The sequence below is a fragment of the Pelophylax lessonae genome (assembly GCF_965119305.1).
Source record: "Pelophylax lessonae genome assembly, chromosome: 3".
NCBI lineage: Eukaryota > Metazoa > Chordata > Amphibia > Anura > Ranidae > Pelophylax > Pelophylax lessonae.
The window spans coordinates 395,064,100-395,085,821 of record NC_138770.1 but is presented as its reverse complement, the minus strand read 5'-3'; the positions used below and the strand labels follow the sequence as shown (position 1 = coordinate 395,085,821).

At 45.1% G+C, this 21,722-nt stretch overlaps 1 protein-coding gene across 1 annotated transcript in view; it reads right to left on the bottom strand.

Annotated features, from left to right (window-relative positions):
* ARMC2 (armadillo repeat containing 2) overlaps positions 1-21,722 on the bottom strand; it is a 189,688-nt gene that overhangs the window by 80,672 nt on the left and 87,294 nt on the right. The window contains exons 7-8 of the mRNA XM_082250903.1: positions 10,598-10,773; positions 7,635-7,737 (exon numbers count right to left, since the gene is read on the bottom strand). Of these exons, the coding sequence (XP_082107029.1) occupies positions 7,635-7,737; positions 10,598-10,773 (279 nt within the window). The remainder of the gene's footprint in view (positions 1-7,634; positions 7,738-10,597; positions 10,774-21,722) is intronic.

The following is a 21,722-nucleotide window of genomic DNA, read 5'->3' as shown; positions in this document are numbered from 1 at the left end:
ATGTGTTGTTTTTTTTTTTGTTTTTTCTTAAAAACTTGTTTCAGTGTAGGATTTAGCATTATATAAATAAACAAGGCAGCCATGTTTGCTCATTTTATACAGTTTTTGTTATTTCTATGGGATTGTTTTAGCACTCCTCCCAATACAAGTCTACGAGCTAGCAGACTCATTTAAAACAATGCACTCTCTGCTTGGCTGATCCAAGTAGAAGTAGCGTGAAGGTAGTGGCAAGTCTGGAAACCTTTACGAGAGCTGTTACCTGGTTTGTATTTTTGTCCATCCAGGCATACTATTCACACAGCTCTGTCACACAGCAAAGGGAACCTGCTCTCTCTCTGTTGCAGTTTTACTAAGAGTCTCCTCTTCACTCCCAACCTATGACTGGACAGTGAAAGGAGAATCACACTTATGAGCTCATCTCCATTTCTCTGTTCTCTTCTTCTATCAGCATGCTCCTTCTGCTGCAGTTCACCTCTCTGTCACCCCTGTTCCCAAACGTTGCTGTACAGGGACTGCAAAAGGCCGATATCAAGAGTAATTGCATTTACAAATACATTAAATTTTTCACAGAGCTGCATTCATGTGTCCTTTTTATTTCTACCTGGAGTTCAGCTTTAATGCAAAGAAAAATATATGGAACGTACAATATTCATGAAAAATATATCCCTTTAATGTTGTTAATATTTGTTGCAAAATATGGATTTACAAATAATCGTTTTGACTATAATAAAAAAAAAAACTGGATTTTTGAATTACCGTAAAATCCTTTTCTCTGATGTTCATTGATGGACACCGCTTCATATCTTCTTTGACAGATAGGTTATTCTGCTCTTCCTAGAATAGGAAACTAGGCGGAAAGAGGGTTAACAGAGCTTAACTACGCCTATAGGGCAGTCCCAGGTGGTATACTTCCACTTCCTGCTCTAGGATCTCTGTTTTGTAACAAGCAGTGTCAAAAGAATACATAACACAACTCCCCATAGGGGTGGGTGCTGTGTCCATCAATGAACATCAGAGAAAGGATTTTGGGGTAAGACAAAAATCCAGTTTTCTTTTTCGTTCATTGACGGACACAGCTTCATATCTTGTTTGACAGATGGGACGTCCCAAAGTAGTATCAGCATGAGGGGTGGGAAAAAACACAGCAATAAACAAAATTCCCAAAAAGGGCTAAACTTAGCCAACCAGGTAAACAAGGAGCTCAACCCGGAACAACTGGAGCTCACCTACCAGAAAAAAACACCCTCAAGAGGCAGAAGTCTCTGCCACAGTGGCCTGCAAAATTTGCAGCCAAAGGCAGCATCTGCAGATGCGAAAATATCCACCTTGTAGAACTTGGTGAATGTGTGTACAGACGCCCAGATGGGTGCTTTGCAAACCTGGACCATTTACGTCTGACGGAAGGCCCAGGAGGAACTAAGCGCCCTCGTGGAATGCGCCTCAACAGGGAAAGGAGGAACTTGACACTTGATTGAATAGGCCTGCACCACCGTCTGCCTGATCCATCTGGAAATGGTCGTAGCAGATGCAGCCTGCCCCTTACGAGGACCATCTGTAAGAATAAACAAGGAATCCGATTTTCGAATAGGCTCAGTCACCATCAAGTACACTCTGATGGCATGGACCACAGCCAAAGAATGCAAAGCAACTTCTTTTGGCTGCTTTGGCTTAGGACATAACAAAGGCAACACAATGTCTTTATGTGTGTGTGGAACCCCGCAATGAACTTAAGAAGGAACGACTGACAGGGATGGAGCACTACTTTGTCCCTGTGAACCACCAGGTAAGGCGACCGACAGGACAACGTAGCCAGCTCTGGGAACCTGCGTGCAAAAGTGATAGCCACCAAGAAAGCCAGTTTCTGTGACAAAGTAAGCAGAGGAATTTCACAAATTTTCTCAAAAGGCAATCTTTGAAGAACCGACGTACCAGTTTAAGATCCCATGGAGGCACCAGGGACTGTACCGAAGGAGCCAGGTGGCGAACTCCCTGCACGAAGGTGTGAACCAAGGAATTTGTGGCTAACGGTCTTTGGAAGAAAATTTCCAACGCTGAAATCTGGCCCTTAACCTTCCTAGCGGTATTCCCGAGTGTGACTCGGGGTTAGATTTTAGAGCCAAAAGCGGTAACCCCGAGTCACACTCGGGGTAGCGCTAGGAAGATCGCTGGATGCTGGAAGAGGTTTTACTTACCTTTTCTCCGGGATCCAGCGAAGAATGCGGGTGGTGTGCGGCGGGGGAGCTTCCTCCCGATCGTCTGCGAGCCCCGGCTTCCGTCTCCGGCGACGCGACGTCCGCCGGGGAGTGGAACCGGCGGCAAATTCGAATGTAAAACACACCAAACACACTGATATCATTCAAAATAAAAAAAAATCACATTACATTGCCCCCCAGTGCCCTTTCCTGCAGTTTTACTGTACTTTTTATGTAAATATATATATATATATATACACACACACACACACACACACATATATACACACACATGTATATATATATATATATAATTCTTGTGAATGAGCAGCCCAAACCAACTGTATACATTATATATATATATATATATATATATATATATATATATATATACATAATATATGTATACATATACATTTTATATATATATATATATATATATATATATATATATATATATATAATAAATGTATACAGTTTGTTTGGGCTGCTCATTCACAAGAATTACATGCAAAATAATGGTACCGCTTTCAGCACCTAAAATCCAAAAGAATCATACCGCCAGGAAGGTTAATGGTGCCCAGGGCAAAACACTGATCTACAACTCTTTGTAGAAACTCCAACAGACGTGATCCTGAAAAGAAACGGGGTGGGGGGACCCCCCGAGACTCACACCAAGTAATAAACGACTTCCAAACTCGATGGCAAATATTCAGAGAAGTAGATTTCCTAGCTTTTAAAAGTAGGAATCACCGAATACGACAACCCCCTATCCTTCAATATCTGGCTTCCAATAGCCAGGCCGTTAAAGCCAGCGACCGTAAAGCAGGATGGAAGATCGGTCATTGAGACAGAGGATCTTCTCTGAGAGGAAGCTGCCAAGGGGCATCGGCTAACAGTCTTACTAGGCCTGCGTACCAGGGCCGTTGAGGCCAGGCTGGGACCACCAGAATCACTGGAATCCCTTCTTGATTCTGCGTAGAAGTCTTGACAGAAGTTGCAGTGGAGAAAGGCATAAATCAGACGATACCAGCCCAAAAGGGCCACCAGAGCGTCTGCGGCGTCTGCCAGAAGATCCTGAGACCTTGCAACAAGACTCGAAACCTTCTACAAATAGTGAGTCTGACTTCCTAAAAGATTTCGTTGCTGCCAGGTACACCCAAATTGCCTGAACCACATTCAGGGCATGCAACGCAATTTCCTTATTTTCCTTAGTTTCCTTAGTTTCGGCCTAGGACACAGGGAAGGCAACACAATTTCCTCATTCAAATGGAAATCAGAGACAAATTTAGAAGGAACAACGGACAGGGTGAAGGACCACCTTATCTTTGTGGATCAGCCACCAAAGAAGCCACCTTCAGGGACAGCACAAGCAGGGGAATCTCCCGAATATTTTTAAAGGGAGGCTTCTGGAGGACTGAAAGCACCAAGTTAGGACCCAAAGGCAGTAATGGAGACCGTACTGGTGGAGCCAAATGTGGAACCCCCTGAATAAAGGTACGCATCAGGGAGTGCATGGCCAAGGGTCGTTTAAAGACAGCCAAGACCGAAACCTTGCCCATGGTACTTTTTTCTGCTCAACCCCCCCTGTGAAGAAAGGGCAAGACCCGAGCCACCGAGAAAGAGCGAGGGTGAAGATCGCTGGTGAACACCAAGTGACCACAAAATGTATGCTTTCCACGTACAATGGTAGATCTTCCTGGAGGTAGACTTCCTGCTTTCAACAGTGTTGGAATCACCAACCCAGACAAACCTCTATCCTTCAGCACATGGCTTTCAACAGCCAAGCCGTCAAACCCAGCAACTGTAAAGCAGGATGGAAGATCAGCCCTTGGGACACCAGATCCTCCTTGAGAGGCAGTCTCCAAGAGACGTCGGCGACCATCCGCCCCAGGTCGGCGTACCAAGATCACCAAGGCCAGTCCAGGGCCACTAGAATGACCGGAATCCCCTCTGCCTCGATCCTGTGCAAGAATCTCAGCAGAAGCTTGAGAGGAGGGAAGGCATTCAGGCCTCGGACGATACTGGCCCCATAGGGCCACCAGCGTGTCTGTGGCATCCGCCAGAGGATCTTGGGACCGTGTCATAAACCTCTGCACCTTTCTGTTGAGTCGAGATGCCAACAGATCCACCGGAGACACAACTAATGAAACACATTCAGATGAAGGGACCACTCCCCTTGTTCCAACGCCTGCTGACTGAGATAATCCGCCTGCCAATTTTCCATCCCTGGAATGTGTACGACAGAGAGGGCTGGAACGAAGCGTTCTGCCTACCATAGAATGTCCGCTACCTACAGAGTTGCTAACACACTTCTTGTTCCACCCTGGTGATTGACATAAGCTACGGCCGTGGCGTTGTCCGATTGGATTCGTACTGGACACCCCTGAAGATGATCCCTCCAATAATTCAGGCACAGTCTGATCGCTCAGAGTTCCAGGACATTGATTGGGAGTCTGGACTCATCCAGTGTCCAAACACCCTGAGCAGAGCTCTGGCCCAGGACACCTTCAAACCCGGACAGACTGGCATCCGTGGTGATCACTTTCCAATACAAGGGGAGAAAGGATTTGCCCCGGCGAAGAGCTGCAGAGTGAAGCCACCAGACTAGAGACCCTTTTATTTCCTGGCTCAGCCGGATCTGATTGTCCAGAGACTTCGGATACTTGTCCCATTTGGCCAGATCTCCCTTTGCAGGAATCTCGTATGGAAATGCGCAAAAGGGACCACCTCGAAGGTAGAAACCATCAGGCCCAGCACCCGCATGGAAGTCCTGAGGGATGACCACCTCCTGGACAGCAGGAGATGAATCGAAGCATGCAATTTCTGGAGTATGTCCAGAGGAAGGAACACTTTGGCTAGAGCAGAGTCCAGAGCCAGGCCCAGATAGTCCAGCCGAACTCCCTCAGAGTCCGTATAGTGATTTCCACATTGTCCACCAGAGCAGTAAGGGACTTCGCTCGCAGAAGAAGGTCGTCCAGGTAGCCCATTACTGCGACCCCCCGCTGACATAACAATTCTAGCACATGGGCCAACACTTTTGTGAAGACCCAAGAAGTGGAGGCGAGACCAAAGGGTAAAGTCACAAATGGATAATGCTCCTCTCCCACGGCAAAGCAGAGTAAGCGCTGGTGACAGACATATTGGGATGTGTAAGTAAGCGTCCCTGATGTCGATAGAGGCAAGGAAATCCACCCGATCCAGCGATGCCACCACCGTGCGAATAGACTCCGTTCTGAACTTCTGTACCTGCACAAAGCAGTTCAGGGCCTTGAAATCCAGAATTGGACAAACCTTGCCCTCTTTCTTTGGGACCGTGAACAGGTTAGAATAGAACCCCTGAAAACGCTTGAGGCCGGAACCGGGACAATCACCCCCTGAAGCAACAGGTCTTACACCGCCCCAAAGAGAGCTTGCAACCAATCCAGGAACAGACACGTATTGGAAGGAAAAAAGCATTCTGGAGGGTAAGAATGAAACTAGATCTTGTAGCCTGACCGTATCGCTTTGTGAACCACTTGTTTTGCACCAAGGAGGTCCACGGGCCCATAAACCAGCAAAGACGTCCCCCCCACCCCAGGCACGGGTGAGGGTGCACCTTCATGCAGAAGGAGCCTTGTCTGTGGGTCTGGAGAATACCGCTCTCGGCTTGCCAGACCAAGGTCACTTTGATCATCCAAAGAGGCCTAGAAAGGCTCTGGACCCTTGTCAGTCGACCCTGAGGGACGAAAAAACTTCTTGTGAGCCGAGAAGGTCAGGCCGCATCTACGACGAGGTCCCATACCAGCCTGCGGAAGAAAAGTACTCTTTTCCCCCTGTGAGACTCTTGATGTCATCCAGGATAGCTCCAAACAGGCGATCTCCCGGAAAAGGAAGATCAGTTAAAGCCTTTTAAGAGGTCTGGTCCGCAGAACAACACTTGAGCCACAAAACACGCCTAAGGACCACTGCCGAAACAGACAGTCTATAAATCAGGGGGGCCGCATCCAAAGAGGCATCACTGATTAACTGCAGCCTCTGGACCAACTGGTCCGCCAGCTCAGCAAAGGCAGGGGGGAAGCTGCTCACCCTCCAGGTCCCGGCGTAAAAAGCTTAGCCCACTCAGTTAGAGTTTGTGACACCAGGGCAATGGTGACGACTCGCCTAAGTGCCAAACCAGCAACAGTTAACATATTGCGAGTCACAGCCTCCGCTTTTCTGTCAGCTGGATCCTTAAAGACTGGCGATTCTTCAAAACAGAATCATGGTTGCCTTATTCAACATGTAAACCGGGGGATCAACCACCGGTGGAACAGTCCACTTTTTAAAGGATTCTTCAAAGGGGTACCTCATTGCAAATCACTTAGGGACCACAAAAGGGACGTTTTGGACGTTCCCACTCTTATGTGACAAACCTGTCAAAATCAGAGCGGAAGGGAAACACCTTGTGAGCGCCAAAGGGAACCGATGCCTCCGTCGCAGCAGTTTAGCTGCGTCCTCCATTTTTAAAGTCTCAGGCACAGACAAAATCAGTGCGTCCACCAGCACCTTTTCATGCGCTGCTACAGGTGAAGGAATCATCCTCACTATCTGAGAAATCAGGGTGCGTGGCTGTAGACCCCTCAGGGCAGGCGCTGTCCGCGGCGGCCGAATCAGATTCAGGATCTATGGAGACGGGTGAGGCAGGGGAAGGTGGGGGCATTTTTTACTAGCCCGTTGCCCAAAAGTCACCTCCACCTGGGACACAAAGATCTCCAGGACCGCTGTCAGTGCATCGATGGATGGTTGGGACCCGGAGGCCCCCCGGCAGGCCCTGAGAGGGGGTTAGGTGGGGAAATGTACTCCAAAGACTCCATGAGGAATAAGGGGATTCAAAAAAATGTGCAACACCACCTGGTCGCCAGAAATCAGAGCACCCCATGCTCCTGCAAATGAGAGAGGGAGAACCTCACCACCCCACCAGACAGTCACCAACAGCCCCAGGATAATTTGCATTCCACGTGCGCTTCCAGGAAGGAAAAAGACTCAGAACTCAACACCAGGGGATAAGGAATGGCTCCCACAGCCGAAATTAAAATGTTAATTGCTGAAGTGCTACATTTTCAGTGGAAGCAGAAACTATTCTCCAGGCTTAGGCTTCATTCACATGGATACTGAGGCTTGTAACTTGTGATAGGCCATGTGTTTAGGCTGCTTGGGCTGGTTGCATAAACACTCGGCCCATTTACTGACTGTGGGCCTTAGCGCCTGTCTGAATGGGGCCTAACCTTTATTTAGAAATGCAATAATGGTTTGAGGTCTAATAAGGGAAAAGTTTACAGTTAAACACTTTGTAAGCGCTACTAAAAACATGTGACAAATGATAATGTTGAGCTGGGTTAAAAACTGCTGACCTAGACTGCCAAGCAAAATAAGGAAGAATAAAGTTAGGCATTGCATTAAAAGAGGAATAAATTATCTCACCCAACAGGTCATCATTTTGGAAAAGACGATCATTGTTTTCGCTTCTGCTTATTTTGAATATAAGCTTGCAGATGTTCAAGAGGTTCTTGCCGCTCACTTTCAGCTGAAAATGAAGGAACAAATGTACATATTGTGTAAATATAATTACAGAAAGGCTTTTATATATGCAGTTATCTATTAAGGCAGAGCAAGCAACTATAATGGTGTATAGGGTTTGGTCACCCACAGCAAGCACATTTAATCGTTTATTGTGTTTGAGTAATCATTACAATTTAAGATTCGTTTACAGGTCGGTTGGCATGGGTTCCTGCAATGGATATACTGTACCCTCAGATCTGATGACTCACATGTGAACGATATTTAGGGGTACCTATAAATAAACATTCCTGTGTGTGCACAGAAAATCTCTCATTCCTTCCTGTAGAGAAGCTGTTCATCATCGGGATAAATAATTTTCAGCATTATGTGCATAAGAAAAAAAAAGGCCTGAATGGGAGAGTCTGAGCAGCTGCTGCGTGGCTGCACAGGATGGATATGTCATAAGCAGAGACAAGTGAGTGTAAGGTTTTCGGAGGGAAAGGGGAGGGGTGCTGGAGTTAGTAGATGGGTAAATTAAAAAATAATGGGCAGCACAGCGGCTAAGTGGTAAGCACTTCTGTCAAGCAGCACTGGGGTCATCAGTTCAAATACCAACCACAGCACCACCTGCCTGGAGTTTGCATGTTCTCCCTGAGCCTGTGTGGGTTTCTTCCCACACTCCAAAGACGTGCTGGGAAGTTATTTGGCCCTAATATGTGTATAAATGTGGGCTAGGGATCTTAGATTGTAAGCTCCTTGAAGGCAAGGACTGATGTGAATGTAGAATAAATATACATAACCTCACAAAATTGAGTACACCCCTCTCATTTTTTTAAAGATTTTATTATATCATTTCATGTGACAACACTGAAGAAATGACACTTTGCTACAATGTAAAGTAGTGGGTGTACAGCTTGTTTAACAGTGTAAATTTGTTGTACCCTCAAAATAACTCAACACCCAGCCATTAATGTCTAAACCGCTGGCAACAAAACTGAGTACACCCCTACGTGACAATGTCCAAATTGGGCCCAAAGTGTGAATATTTTGTGTGGCCACCATTATTTTCCAGCATTGCCTTACCCTCTTGGGCATGGAGTTCACCAGAGCTTCACAGGTTGCCACTGGAGTTCTCCATGACGACATCACAAAGCTGGTGGATGAGACCTTGCACTCCTCCATCTTCAGTTTGAGGATGCCCCACAGATGCTCAATAGGGTTTAGGTCTGGAGACATGCTTGGCCAGTCCATCACCTTAATGCGGCCCAGTGTTGGAAGGGAGGGGATCATGCTCTGCTTCAATATGTCACAGTACATGTTGGAATTCATGGTTCTTTCAAGGAACTGTAGCTTCCCAGTGCTGGCAGCACTCATACAGCCCCAGACCATGACACTCCCACCACCATGCTTGACTGTAGGCAACACACACTTGTCTTTATTCTCCTCACCTGGTCGCCGACACACATGCTTGACACCATCTGAACCAAATATGTTTATCTTGGTCTCATCAGACAACAAGACATGGTTCCAGTAATGCATGTCCTTAGTCTGCTTGTCTTCAGCAAACTGTTTGGGGCTTTCTTGTGCATCATCTTTAGAAGAGGCTTCCTTCTGGGACGACAGACATGCAGACCAATTTGATGCAGTGTGCGGCCTATGGTCTAAGCACTGACAGGCTGACCCCCCACCCCTTCAACCTCTGCAGCAATACTGGCAGCATTCATTCATCTATTTCCCAAAGACATCCCCTGAATACGACGCTGAGCACGTGCACTCAACTTCTTTGGTTGACCATGGTGAGGCCTGTTCTGAGTGGAACCTGTTCTGTTATACCACTATGGTCCTGGCCACCGTGCTGCAGCTCAGTTTTAGGATCCTGGCAATCATCTTATAGCCTAGGCCATCTTTATGTAGAGCAACAATTCCTTTTTTCAGATTCTCAGAGAGTTCTTTGCCATGAGGTGCCATGTTGAACTTTCAGTGACCAGTATGAGAGAGTAAGAGCGATAACACCAAATTTAACACACCTGCTTCCCATTCACACCTAAGACCTTGTAACACTAACGAGTCACATGAGACCAGGGAGGGAAAATGGCTAATTTGGGCCCAATTTGGACATTTTCAATTAGGGGTGTACTCACTTTTATTGCCAGCGGTTTAGACATTAATGGCTGTATATTGAGTTATTTTGAAGGGACAGCAAATTTACACTGTTATACAAGCTGTACACTCACTACTTTACATTGTAGCAAAGTGTCATTTCTTCAGTGTTGTCACATGAAAAGATATAATAAAATATTTACAAAAATGTGAGGGGTGTACTCACTTTTGTAAAATACTGTATATATATATATATATATATATTTATTATCTAATGGTTGCCACCGCACACAAATCAGGGATAAAAAATGGAATCATAGAAGAGAGTGGTACTCCCGGGTCCTGAAAAGTGAATAAATACATGTTAGTGGGATTTCAGTTGTGAATGATGAAGGGAGATGGTAGCAGGTAAGTGGCCTTGGAAATGCTGCTGGTCTGATTTATCTCAGGGAAGAACTCCTCCATTTAGGGTTTTCCAAATTTCCATTTAATGGTCTGACAAAGGCAGGGGAGCTTGGCCTCTTCATAGACATGAGATTAGCACTCATTTGAACCAAAAACAGGGAATTTTTAACTTTCCTATTTATATTACTATTAGTACCATCAGAGGAAGAACTTGTTCTCTGGCTCTTTACAAGTAACCTTAGACTACTAGGTTGGAAAGAGCCACTGCCAAATCCAACCCCAGCAACCTCTCCACCCCCCCCCCCCAAAAAAAAATACAAAGTTTGACTTTTAAAGGCTACTTATAAACACTGGTAGAAACCTATTCCTAAAGAGCTTACCGCTAAAATTAGCTTGGCCAAGTTAAGACAAAGTCTATCAGAACCAATGTCTATCAGCTTGTACATCGTCTTCAGAATTATAGATCGCCATTTGCATTGCTTGCCCAACATTTTGCCATCTTCCAAGGTCTTCTGCAATTTGACACAAAGACTGCAGAGGTCTTCAACATTTTTATCTGCCAATAAAAGTGCAAACTTGTTACATCAGGATTGTCTGTTGTTTCTTGGTATACAGTATATAGTACATAAAAAATACTTTAAATAAGCCAGTAATAGTCACATTTAATTGGATTTGTTCTGTTAGCTGCTTCTTCAGGTCAAATGGGTGTCAGGAATATACAGTCAGGTCCATAAATATTGGGACATCAACACAATTCTAATCTTTTTGGCTCTATACACCACCACAATGGATTTGAAATGTAACAAACAAGATGTGCTTTAACTACAGACTTTTAGCTTTAATTTGAGGGTATTTACATCCAAATCAGGTGAACGGTGTAGGAATTACAACAGTTTGTATATGTGCCTCCCACTTTTTAAGGGACCAAAAGTAATGGGACAGATTAACAATCATGAATCAAACTTTCACTTTTTAATACTTGGTTGCAAATCCTTTGCAGTCAATTACAGCCTGAAGTCTGGGATGCATAGACCTCACCAGATGCTGGGTTTCATCCCTGGTGATGCTCTGCCAGGCCTCTACTGCAACTGTCTTCAGTTCCTGCTTGTTCTTGGGGCATTTTCCCTTCAGTTTTGTCTTCAGCAAGTGAAATGCATGCTCAATCAGATTCAGGTCAGGCGATTGACTTGGCCATTGCATAACATTCCACTTCTTTCCCTTAAAAGAAAAAGAAACTCTTTGGTTGCTTTTGCAGTGTGCTTCGGGTCATTGTCCATCTGCACTGTGAAGCGCCGTCCAATGAGTTCTGAAGCATTTGGCTGAATATGAGCAGATAATATTGTCCGAAACACTTCAGAATTCATCCTGCTGCTTTTGTCAGCAGTCACATCATGAATAAATACAAGAGAACCAGTTCCATTGGCAGCCATACATGCCCACGCCATGACACTACCACCACCATGCTTCACTGATGGGGTGGTATGCTGTGGATCATGAGCAATTCCTTTCCTTCTCCATACTCTTCTCTTCCCATCAGTCTGGTACAAGTTGATCTTGGTCCCATCTGTCCAAAGGATGTTGTTCCAGAACTGTGAAGGCTTTTTTAGATGTTGTTTGGCAAACTCTAATCTGGCCTTCCTGTTTTTGAGGCTCACCAATGGTTTACATCTTGTGGTGAACCCTCTGTATTCACTCTGGTGAAGTCTTCTCTTGATTGTTGACTTTGACACGCATACACCTACCTCCTGGAGAGTGTTCTTGATCTGGCCAACTGTTGTTGAGGTGGGAAAGAATTCTTCGGTCATCCACCACAGTTGTTTTCTGTGGTCTTCCGGGTCTTTTGGTGTTGCTGAGCTCACGGTGCGTTCTCTCTTTTTTCATTGGCCACACCTAATGTTTTTGCTATTTCTCTGATTGGTTTGTTTTGTTTTTTCAGCCTAATGATGGCTTGCTTCACTGATAGTGACAGCTCTTTGGATCTCATATTGAGAGTTGATAGCAACAGATTCCAAATGTAAATAGCACATTTGAAATGAACTATGGACCTTTTATCTGCTCCGTGTAAATGGGATGAGGGAATAACACACACCTGGCCATGGAACAGCTGAGCAGCCAATTGTCCCATTACTTTTGGTCCCTTAAAAAGTGGAAGGCACATATACAAACTGTTGTAATTCCTTCACCTTTCACCTGATTTGGATGTAAATACCCTCAAATTAAATCTGAAAGTCTGCAGTTAAAGCACATCTTGTTTGTTTAATTTCAAATCCATTGTGGTGGTGTATAGAGCCAAAAAGATTAGAATTATGTCGATGTCCCAATATTTATGGACCTGACTGTATACCCCAGTAGGAGTTCCTGATACTCAACAGAACTAAAGAATTGGCTTGAATATGCTACTAAATGTTTTCAACATTACAGAACAAATCCAGTTGAATGTAACTAACTACTACTAGCTATAGTGTGACCAAATGATTGAGAACCTCTAAAGAACATTAGATTTAACCCTTATTTCTGTCACTGGAATATGGAGTCAAATAACGTGTCACTGAGCTTTGCAATATGTTTTGCAATAATAGTGTTAGACAGGGTTCTGTTTTATTCTGCCCGGTTTCAATCAAAAGAAAAAAAAAAAAAGAAATAGGAAAAGCGCCTTTAAAAAAGGCACATACATTATACAGGATTGAAATAAAATTGAACAGAAAATTATGGTTTAAACTTAACAGCATATTGGAATAATAAGATATGTTGATGAATCCCTCTAAAAAATTATAAAACCAAGAAGTTCACCATACCAACCAGATAAGATTGCTTAACCTTATCAACCAAAATAAGAGTCCACGAATGTGGAAGTCTTCCTTCAAAGATTGAAGAAGCTACTGCTTTATAAGGATAGTTGTTCAACCACAAAACATGAAAAAAAAAACATCACTTTACCTGTTCATCGTTCAGGCAAACATGCACCAATCAGCCATATTATTTTATGACACACCTAATATTGAGTAGGTCCCCCTTTTGAGGTCAAAACAGCCCCTGACCCGTTGCAGCATGGACACCACTAAATCTCTACAAGTATGCTGTGGTATTGGACACCAAGCCATTAGTAGCACCTCAAACTCATTGTGGTCTTACTCAAACCATTCTTGAACCATTTTTTAGCGTGGCAGGGTGCATTAATCTGCTGAAAGAGGCCACAGCCATCAGGAAATAGTTTCCATGAAGGGGGGTACTTGGTCAGAAACAATGTTTAGGTAGGTGGTTCTTGTCAAAGTACCACCCACATAAACTGCAGGACCAAGGTTTCCCAGCATAACATTGCCCAAAGCTGGATTGCCTTTATCCCATACTGCATCCTGGTGCCCTCCCTTCCCCAGGAAAGGGACACACCTAGCAATTCATTTGTTGTAAAAGAAATTGTGATTCATCAGACCAGACCATCTTCTTCCATTGCTCTATGGTCCAGTTCTGATGCTCACTTGCCCACTGTTGCCACTTTTAGCTGTGGACATGGTTCAGGGTGGGCACCCTGACCAGTATATGGCTACACAGTCCCCTATACAACAAACTGCAATGCCCATTTCTTTCTGCTTTCAACACATCAACTTCTTGGACAACAAGTTTCCACGCTGCCTAATATATCCCACTGACTTTCAGATGCCATTGGAATGCAATAAATGGATTTTTGTAAAATCTTACCGTAAAATCCTTTTCTCTTAGCTCATCGACAGACGTAGTCCTCGGTGATACACCACCTTCGGGTTATGTTACCTCCGCAGGAGCAGGACTAGACAGGAAATTAAAAAGCTCTGGCCACACCCTAGGGGCAGTCCCAGAGGGTATATCCTCTCTCTCTCTGCCTCAGCAAATCAGTTATGTGAAAAAGCAGTGCTTAGAGAATTTAACCCAACCCAACTCCAAAACAGAGGGGCGGGGACTACGTCTGTCGATGAGCTAAGAGAAAAGGATTTTACGGTAAGATTTTACAAAAATCCATTTTTCTCTAGCGCTCATCGACAGACGTAGTTCTCGGTGATACACCACCTTCGGGACGTCCCAGAGCAGTATCACAACTGAGGGGTGGGAAAATGGAAATCAAATCCCAATCTAGAAGGCCCAACCGGTGCCAACTAGAAGTTTACAATGCTCATCCTTAATGATGAGACTCAACCAAAAAAAGAGAAAACAATTTTTTTTTTTTCAAACAGAAAAAAACCCTCGAGGTAGACCACCGGTCTCCTCAAATTGCGGCCTGCAAAACCTTGCGGCCAAATGAGGCATCCGCCGATGCCGTCACATCAATTTTATAGAATTTTGTAAAGGTATGTACCGACGACCAGGTGGCCGCCTTACATACCTGGACCACTGACGCCTGATGGCGAAAGGCCCAGGAAGTACTGAGCGCTCGAGTGGAGTGCGCCCTAACAGGGAACGGAGGATTCTGACCCTTAATAGAATAAGCCTGTACCACCGTTTGTCTAATCCATTTGGCAATGGTCGCGGCAGATGCAGGCAAACCCTTTCTGGGGCCATCCGTGATCACAAAAAGTGAATCCGTCTTACGGAATGATTCCGTAGCTTTCAGGTATACCCTGATTGCCCGAACCACATCTAAGGAATGCAACGCATGTTCCCGATGATGCTTGGGCTGAGGACACAAGGAAGGTAGTACAATATCTTCATTCAGATGAAAATCTGAAACCACCTTGGGAAGAAAAGATGGCTTAGGATGAAGTACTACCTTATCCCTATGAATCACTAGGTATGGTGACTGGCATGATAATGCAGCCAGTTCTGACACCCTGCGAGCAGAAGTAATAGCCACCAAGAAGGCCACCTTCTGGGATAGAGTAAGCAAGGGAATCTCCCTGATGTTTTCAAAGGGAGGTTTCTGTAGAACCGACAAAACCAAATTAAGATCCCAGGGCGGTAAGGGCGCGCGGACTGGAGGAGCCAGGTGCCGCACCCCCTGGATGAAATTCCGCACCAAGGATTTGGTAGCTAAAGGCTTCTGAAAGAAGATTGCTAATGCTGAAACTTGACCCTTGATGGTGCTCAAGGCTAGCTTCTGCTCAACCCCTTGTTGCAAAATATTCGAGTCACCGAATAGGTACGTGGAGGAAATCCTAAAGATTCGCACCACGCAATATAAGTCTTCCATGTGTGATAATAGACTTTGCTGGAAGTCGCTTTCCTTGCTTTAATAAGGGTAGGAATGACTGAAGTAGACAAACCTCTGTCCTTCAGTACTTGGGTCTCAATGGCCAGGCCATTAAAACCAGCGACTGTAAAGCACGAAGGTAAATTGGTCCTTGAGACCACAGACACTCCCTGAGACGAAGTTCCCACGGAACGTCTGCGACTAACATGTCCAAGTCGGCCAGGCTGGCTTGAGGAGGCCAGCCTAGAATTTCTAGGACCACTGGCGCTGATTGGATCTGAACCAGGCGTCCCTAGAGCTATCTGGCCCCGACCATCCGAGAAAGTCTGGTCGTTTTCTGTTCCCACACATTTATCAGATACCTGATAGTTATCAGGAAAGGTGATCTTTTCTGGTTGAACCTCAGGGACCGAAGTCACCCGACTAGAGGCTACTTGGCCTATCTGGTCAACCAGATCCGATTCCTGTGAGGTATCGGGACTAATCTTAGGAAAAGGTAAAGGAAAAGATCTTTTCAGGGAACGGTAACTACCGCTTCCTGTGGTACTTAAATGTTGGAAGGGAAGAATCGCACCGGTAGTAGTGGTTGATGCTCGATCTAATGTCCTGAATACCGGTGAAAACGTCCCCCCACCCTGAAACCGGGTGGGGGCGCACCTTCAGGCTGTGTACTCCTTTGCTTCGGGTTTGGCTGGGTTGGTCCCCTTCTTGAACCCTCCTGGAGGAGTCTTGCCTTTCCCGCTAGTACCAGCCGGGCGCCCTTTATGGGCGGTAAAGAAAGGTCCTCGCTTGTTGCGAGGTCCCTTAGCTTTTGCAGCCTGTGGCAAAAAAGTGCTCTTGCCCCCAGTGGCATCCTTAATGATTTCATCTAGGTTGGCTCCAAATAGACGATTCCCCTGAAAGGGGAGATTGGTCAAGGTCTTTTTGGAACCTAGGTCAGCTGACCAGCATTTTAACCACAGCACACGTCTGAGGATCACTGCTAACTTAGATGCATGCCCTAATAGGGGAGTAGTGTCCAAGGCTGCGTCACAGATAAACCGTAGCCCTTGTATGATCTGTTCCATCAAATCAGATGTCTCCTGGGGAATATCTTTTCCCCTAAGATCTTGGCGTACCATTTTCGCCCATTCCGTAAGTGTCTGGGAAACTAGACCAATAACGATTACTGGTCTAAATGCTGACCCTATCAGAGAAAAGATAGTGCGGGACTCTGCTTCTATCTTTCGATCCACCGGATCCTTAAAGGACGAAGTGTCCTCCACTGGAATAACCGTGGCTTTATTCAGCCTGGAAATAGGCGGATCCACGACTGGTGGTACCGTCCATTTCTTAATGATGGATTCCTCAAACGGATAGCGTCTAGCAATACGCTTGGAAATAGTAAAGGTACGTTTAGAATGCTCCCATTCTCCTTTAATCTGATTACCAAAACATTTAGGTACAGGAAAAGCCTTCGCCGTCTTGATGGGCTTATTAGTCCCAAAAGGCCTCTCTGTTTCAGTTGCCTCTGCCGGTAAAGCCTCAAGTTTTAAGGTTTCTTGCACTGCCACAACTAGTGCGTCCACCAATGCTTCTTCCTGAATTATAGCAAGAGAAGAAGCGTCCTCCTCACTGTCTGAGGGGGCTTTACCTGGGATAACAGCCCTTGCAGAGGAACCTGCAACTGCCGTGACCATCTCTGAATCTGAGTCAGAGCTGTCAGATGGTATAGGGGTAGGCGGGGGTCGCTTCCTTGACCCCCGTCCCTGACAGGCCGCCTCCACCCGAGCCACCATAGACTCCAAAATTGCTGTAAATGACTCTATACTCTGTGCACCGGCGGGTCCCGAGGCCCCCTCGAGGGAAACAGGTGGGGGAATATGTGTGGCAGGGTCCATAATAACTCCAGTTACTTCCTGGATAATATAATTCAAAAGTAAAGAAAAAAACTTTTTTTTTTTTTTTTTTTTCTTTTCTGACCCCCAGCGCCACAAAAAAAGCCCCTTAGTGTTACCTGCTTAGGGATCCCTATCGATCGAGAGAGAGAGAGAGATAGACCCCCAGGCTCACCACTTGATGCTCAGAGTTAAACTGCAACAGCTTACAGCGCTGTCTTGACAAACAGGAAGTCTTTTGGCTGGCTGCCCAGGAAGAAAGGAGGCGGCTCCGCCCCTCTGCACGCCTTCCGGCGCCTCCCCCAAGCTCCACGAGGTGTAGGATCACCTCAAACATGGCCGCCCCCATGCTGGAGACACGAGGCTACGCCAAAATGGCGGCTCGTGCGATCCAGCAAAAAAAATGGCGGCGGCCTAAACTGAATAGCGGTGTGCTGCAGGGCACACAACACTCTCTCTGCATGGGGATATGGCGTGGTTGGCGGTACCGGCCCTGGCGGACCGCGTGGCCGTTCGGGAGGCCTGCTAATAGCTGGAGATCTGATTTGGAAGGCAGTCTACATGTCCGTGGCTTCTGACTGGTAGGTAGCTTATACTTAACCCATAAGATTCCCAGAATGCCACAGATTACATCTTTAAAACATGTATACAATAGATTGTTAGCTCCCAAGCCAAGCCTCCTGGCTTTTGCACACATAAATCACACTCAAAGTAGGAGGATTTGTGACATGTTATAGGATAGAAAGGACTCTTTCTTACCATACATAGAGGGGGCCCGCGTTCACCACAACACCCGTCAGGGAAAAAGGGGGAACATACTACTCACCATACCGGAACCAGGCGGGCACCAACTCCTGACAGTACCCCTCTCCACCGGGGCGGGAGGGCTGTCGACCGATACGGACGCCGTGACTCATGGTCTTTGGCGTTTCGGCGAGACGTTTAACTCGCGTGGACAGTCCTTTAATGGGACTTTGTCGCGGCCGACCCAGCGCGGAGCTATGGCCTGCACGCGCTCGTAGGCTGAACTGGGGTGACCACCGGATCTCAACATCCAGCCCGTCGCCCAGTTCAGCTTTCTTGCTTGAAGATCTCACAGGAACACTGGAGAAAAAAGCTGTCTAAAAAAAAATCCTTTAAGAAAAAAATTCTTGCCAGGACCTAAGATCCCAGCAAGGTGTCTAGGTCCTTACTCCTAACTAGACAGAAAATAACTGATTTGCTGAGGCAGAGAGAGAGAGGATATACCCTCTGGGACTGCCCCTAGGGTGTGGCCAGAGCTTTTTAATTTCCTGTCTAGTCCTGCTCCTGCGGAGGTAACATAACCCGAAGGTGGTGTATCACCGAGGACTACGTCTGTCGATGAGCGCTAGAGAAAAATCAATGTTATTCAATTTACCTGTCAGTGATTTTAATGTTAAGGCTGGTGTATATACCAAGCCTAATACATGAGTGCTAGCAAGAAGTAATACCTCCATAATTTCTACAAATCCAACTAAAATTCTACCTCAATTGCTCTTAAACCTCCCAAATCAATTAATTTAAATATATTCTCCAAGCTCACAGAGACTTCAGCAATGTCAATCAGAATATTTCTCTATATAAAAGGATCACTTTAATTTGTTCTCTTTCACCTAAGAAACATATGTGGATTCACTCAATCAACTTGGCATCACAACTTATGGCTTTCCTGAAATAAATACAAAGACAAATTTACCAGCAGAATTATGATAGGAAATTTGTACTCCAATTTTGTATCACCTATCCAAACATACTTCAAGGTGGGTTAGGAGGATAGATTGGGAATCAACTATCACTTTAATGCAATGTAAATATTCAAAGCATAACTTTAGACTGGTAAGCGTGTTTTTCTCCAATCCCACTCCTGCCCCTTGAATGTAAGCGGGCCCTAAACTTCCTTATGTACAATGCAGGGTCGCTGGCCTTGCATTATAGATTATATTGTTGGTGAGGGAGCAGCCGCATAACCAGAGAAGAGGAGTGGCGAGTGGTTTTGTGGGAACGGTCGTCCATCCCAAAACCGGCAGAGAAGTATTCATCTGTGTTAACCCTCCCCCGCCTAGACCAAGCACGAACCCATATTATACCAGGGAGGACTCGCACCTGAAGATTTTATAAGTTGACCACAGTTATGCTTTGAATAAAATGTTTATATTAAAAAAAACAAGATCACGTGAATGTCATGTATACTGTGCCATTTAGAATGGTGTACTTGGGACAATTTTGTGGCCCAATATAAAAAATACATTTTCCAGATTTAAATTTGACATGGAAAAACTTAGCATTTGCGAAGCAATAGGCTGTGCTTGACATATATATACAGTACACTTGGTATATTGCTTATTTTTACATCTACAGTATGTCTATGTAAGGGTATGGGGGTTAGCCTGTCACATGCACAGGTTTTATTTCAGATACAAAAATTGAAAGCAGTTCATAGAACTGAAAATTCCTAGAACTACAATAGAAGTTAGATCCAGGCCTAAGGAGAACATTAGCAGAACATTAACAAAAGGTAATAAAGCAAAGGAACATTCCCATTTCCTAGATCTGATAATCATCTAATACTTAACAATATAATAAAAAGAACAATTTCCATTCTGGTTCAAAACAAGCTGAACTGGATTTGCAATAACAATGACTGTACGTTACAAACTACGGTAATATAATTTATAATGAACTTTAAAAAAGAGACAGCTGCCAAGTGGAACTGTCCTCAAACAGTATTAAACCTACATCCAAGAAAGTCTCGTTGCCAGCCATAACGTGCAGTATAAAAAGTTTGGTGGCACAGAGCTAAGAAAACACCAATACTGCCATCTTTGATTTTAAGTGTATGGAAAGCAACATAAGTGTTTACGCACAATAAAAGGCTTTAATTTTTTTTTTTTTTTTATATGACTTTCAGTGCCTCACTGGTTTCAGTTTGCAGCACTATTTCAAACTGCAAGTAATGGCGTTGCAGAAGTAAAATGTTCATTATAGTTATAAGTGCTTTATTTAGTTATGTGTGCACATAAGCTTAGGTTATTCATTGTGCAAAGGCAGACCAATGATATGCTGCCCAGTTTAGGCATTGTAAACATTTCCACAGATGCTGTTAAGTCTGTATATATTTAAGCTCGTTTTCTACATTGCGGTCTTTAAGAACTAAAAGCCCCAAATATAATTGTACATTGGACTGAAAAATGCATTATTTGCACCTTATATGCATCTTATTAGTAGATCCGAAGAATAACTGAACCCTGGAAACTATTCGGAAAAAAAAGCAGGCAGAGGCCAAAGTGCTAGTATTGCCTGTGGCCTGCCTACAGGAATCTTTAGCCCATTACTAATTACCATTTCATTTTCTTCATTGGGAGTCTATATAGTGGCCGCCATCTTGGTAGAGGCAGGGTTTTGCATCCTCCTTTCTCTACAAATGGAGAACAGTGCGCAGCACAGCAATACATTTCACTGCAAACCTCCTGAGACTAACAGTCAGAGGCGGCAGTGACTTTAATTTCGCACTGCAGATGAACAGATATGAGGCTTTATGTACAAGAGTACCTAGGCACCCATATATACCAGGAAATAAACTATTTTCCAGGAGAAATTTAAAACAAAAATGTGTGGTTTTTGGGGGGGTTTTTGATGGTGGAGATGGTGTTCTTGGGGTCATAGGCAGCATTCCTCCTCCTCCAAGCACGACGAGTTGTGTTAATGACAAAGAGCTCGATTTTGGTTTTATCTGACCACAACACTTTCACCCAAATCTCCTCCGAATCATTCAGATGTTCAACAGCAAACTTAAGATGGGCCTGTACGTGTGCTTTCTTGAGCAGGGGGACCTTGCAGGCACTGCAGGATTTCAGTTCTTCACGGTGTAGTGTGTTTTCTTGGTGACTATGGTCCCAGCTGCCTTGAGATTGACAAGATTCTCCCCTGTAGTTTCGGCTGATTCCTCACTGTTCTCATGTTCATTGAAACTCCATGAGGTGATATCTTGCATAGAGCCCCAGACCAAGGGAAATTGACAGTTATTTTGTGTTTCTTCCATCTGCGAATAATTGCACCAACTGTTGTCACCCTCTCACCAAGCTGCTTGGCGATGGTCTTGTAGCCCATTCCAGCCTTGTGTAGGTCTACAATCTTGTCCCTGACATTCCTGGAAGGCTCTTTGGTCTTGGCCATGGTGGAGAGATTGGAATTGGATTGGGAGACAGAAATCTGGGTCAGGGTCTGGCGACTCAGGTAGTCCACCTGCTGGTTTTCCACACCCGGAATGTGGACAGCCGAAATCGTCAGAACGTGCGTCTCGGCCTAAGACAGAATCTCAGACACTTCCTTGGCCACACGGGCACGCTTGGTGCCCTCTTGACGATTGATGTAAGCCACCGCCGTGGTGTTGTCCGTCTGAACCCGAACCAAGCAACCCTGAAGCCGAGTTGTCCAATGAAACAAGGAGAG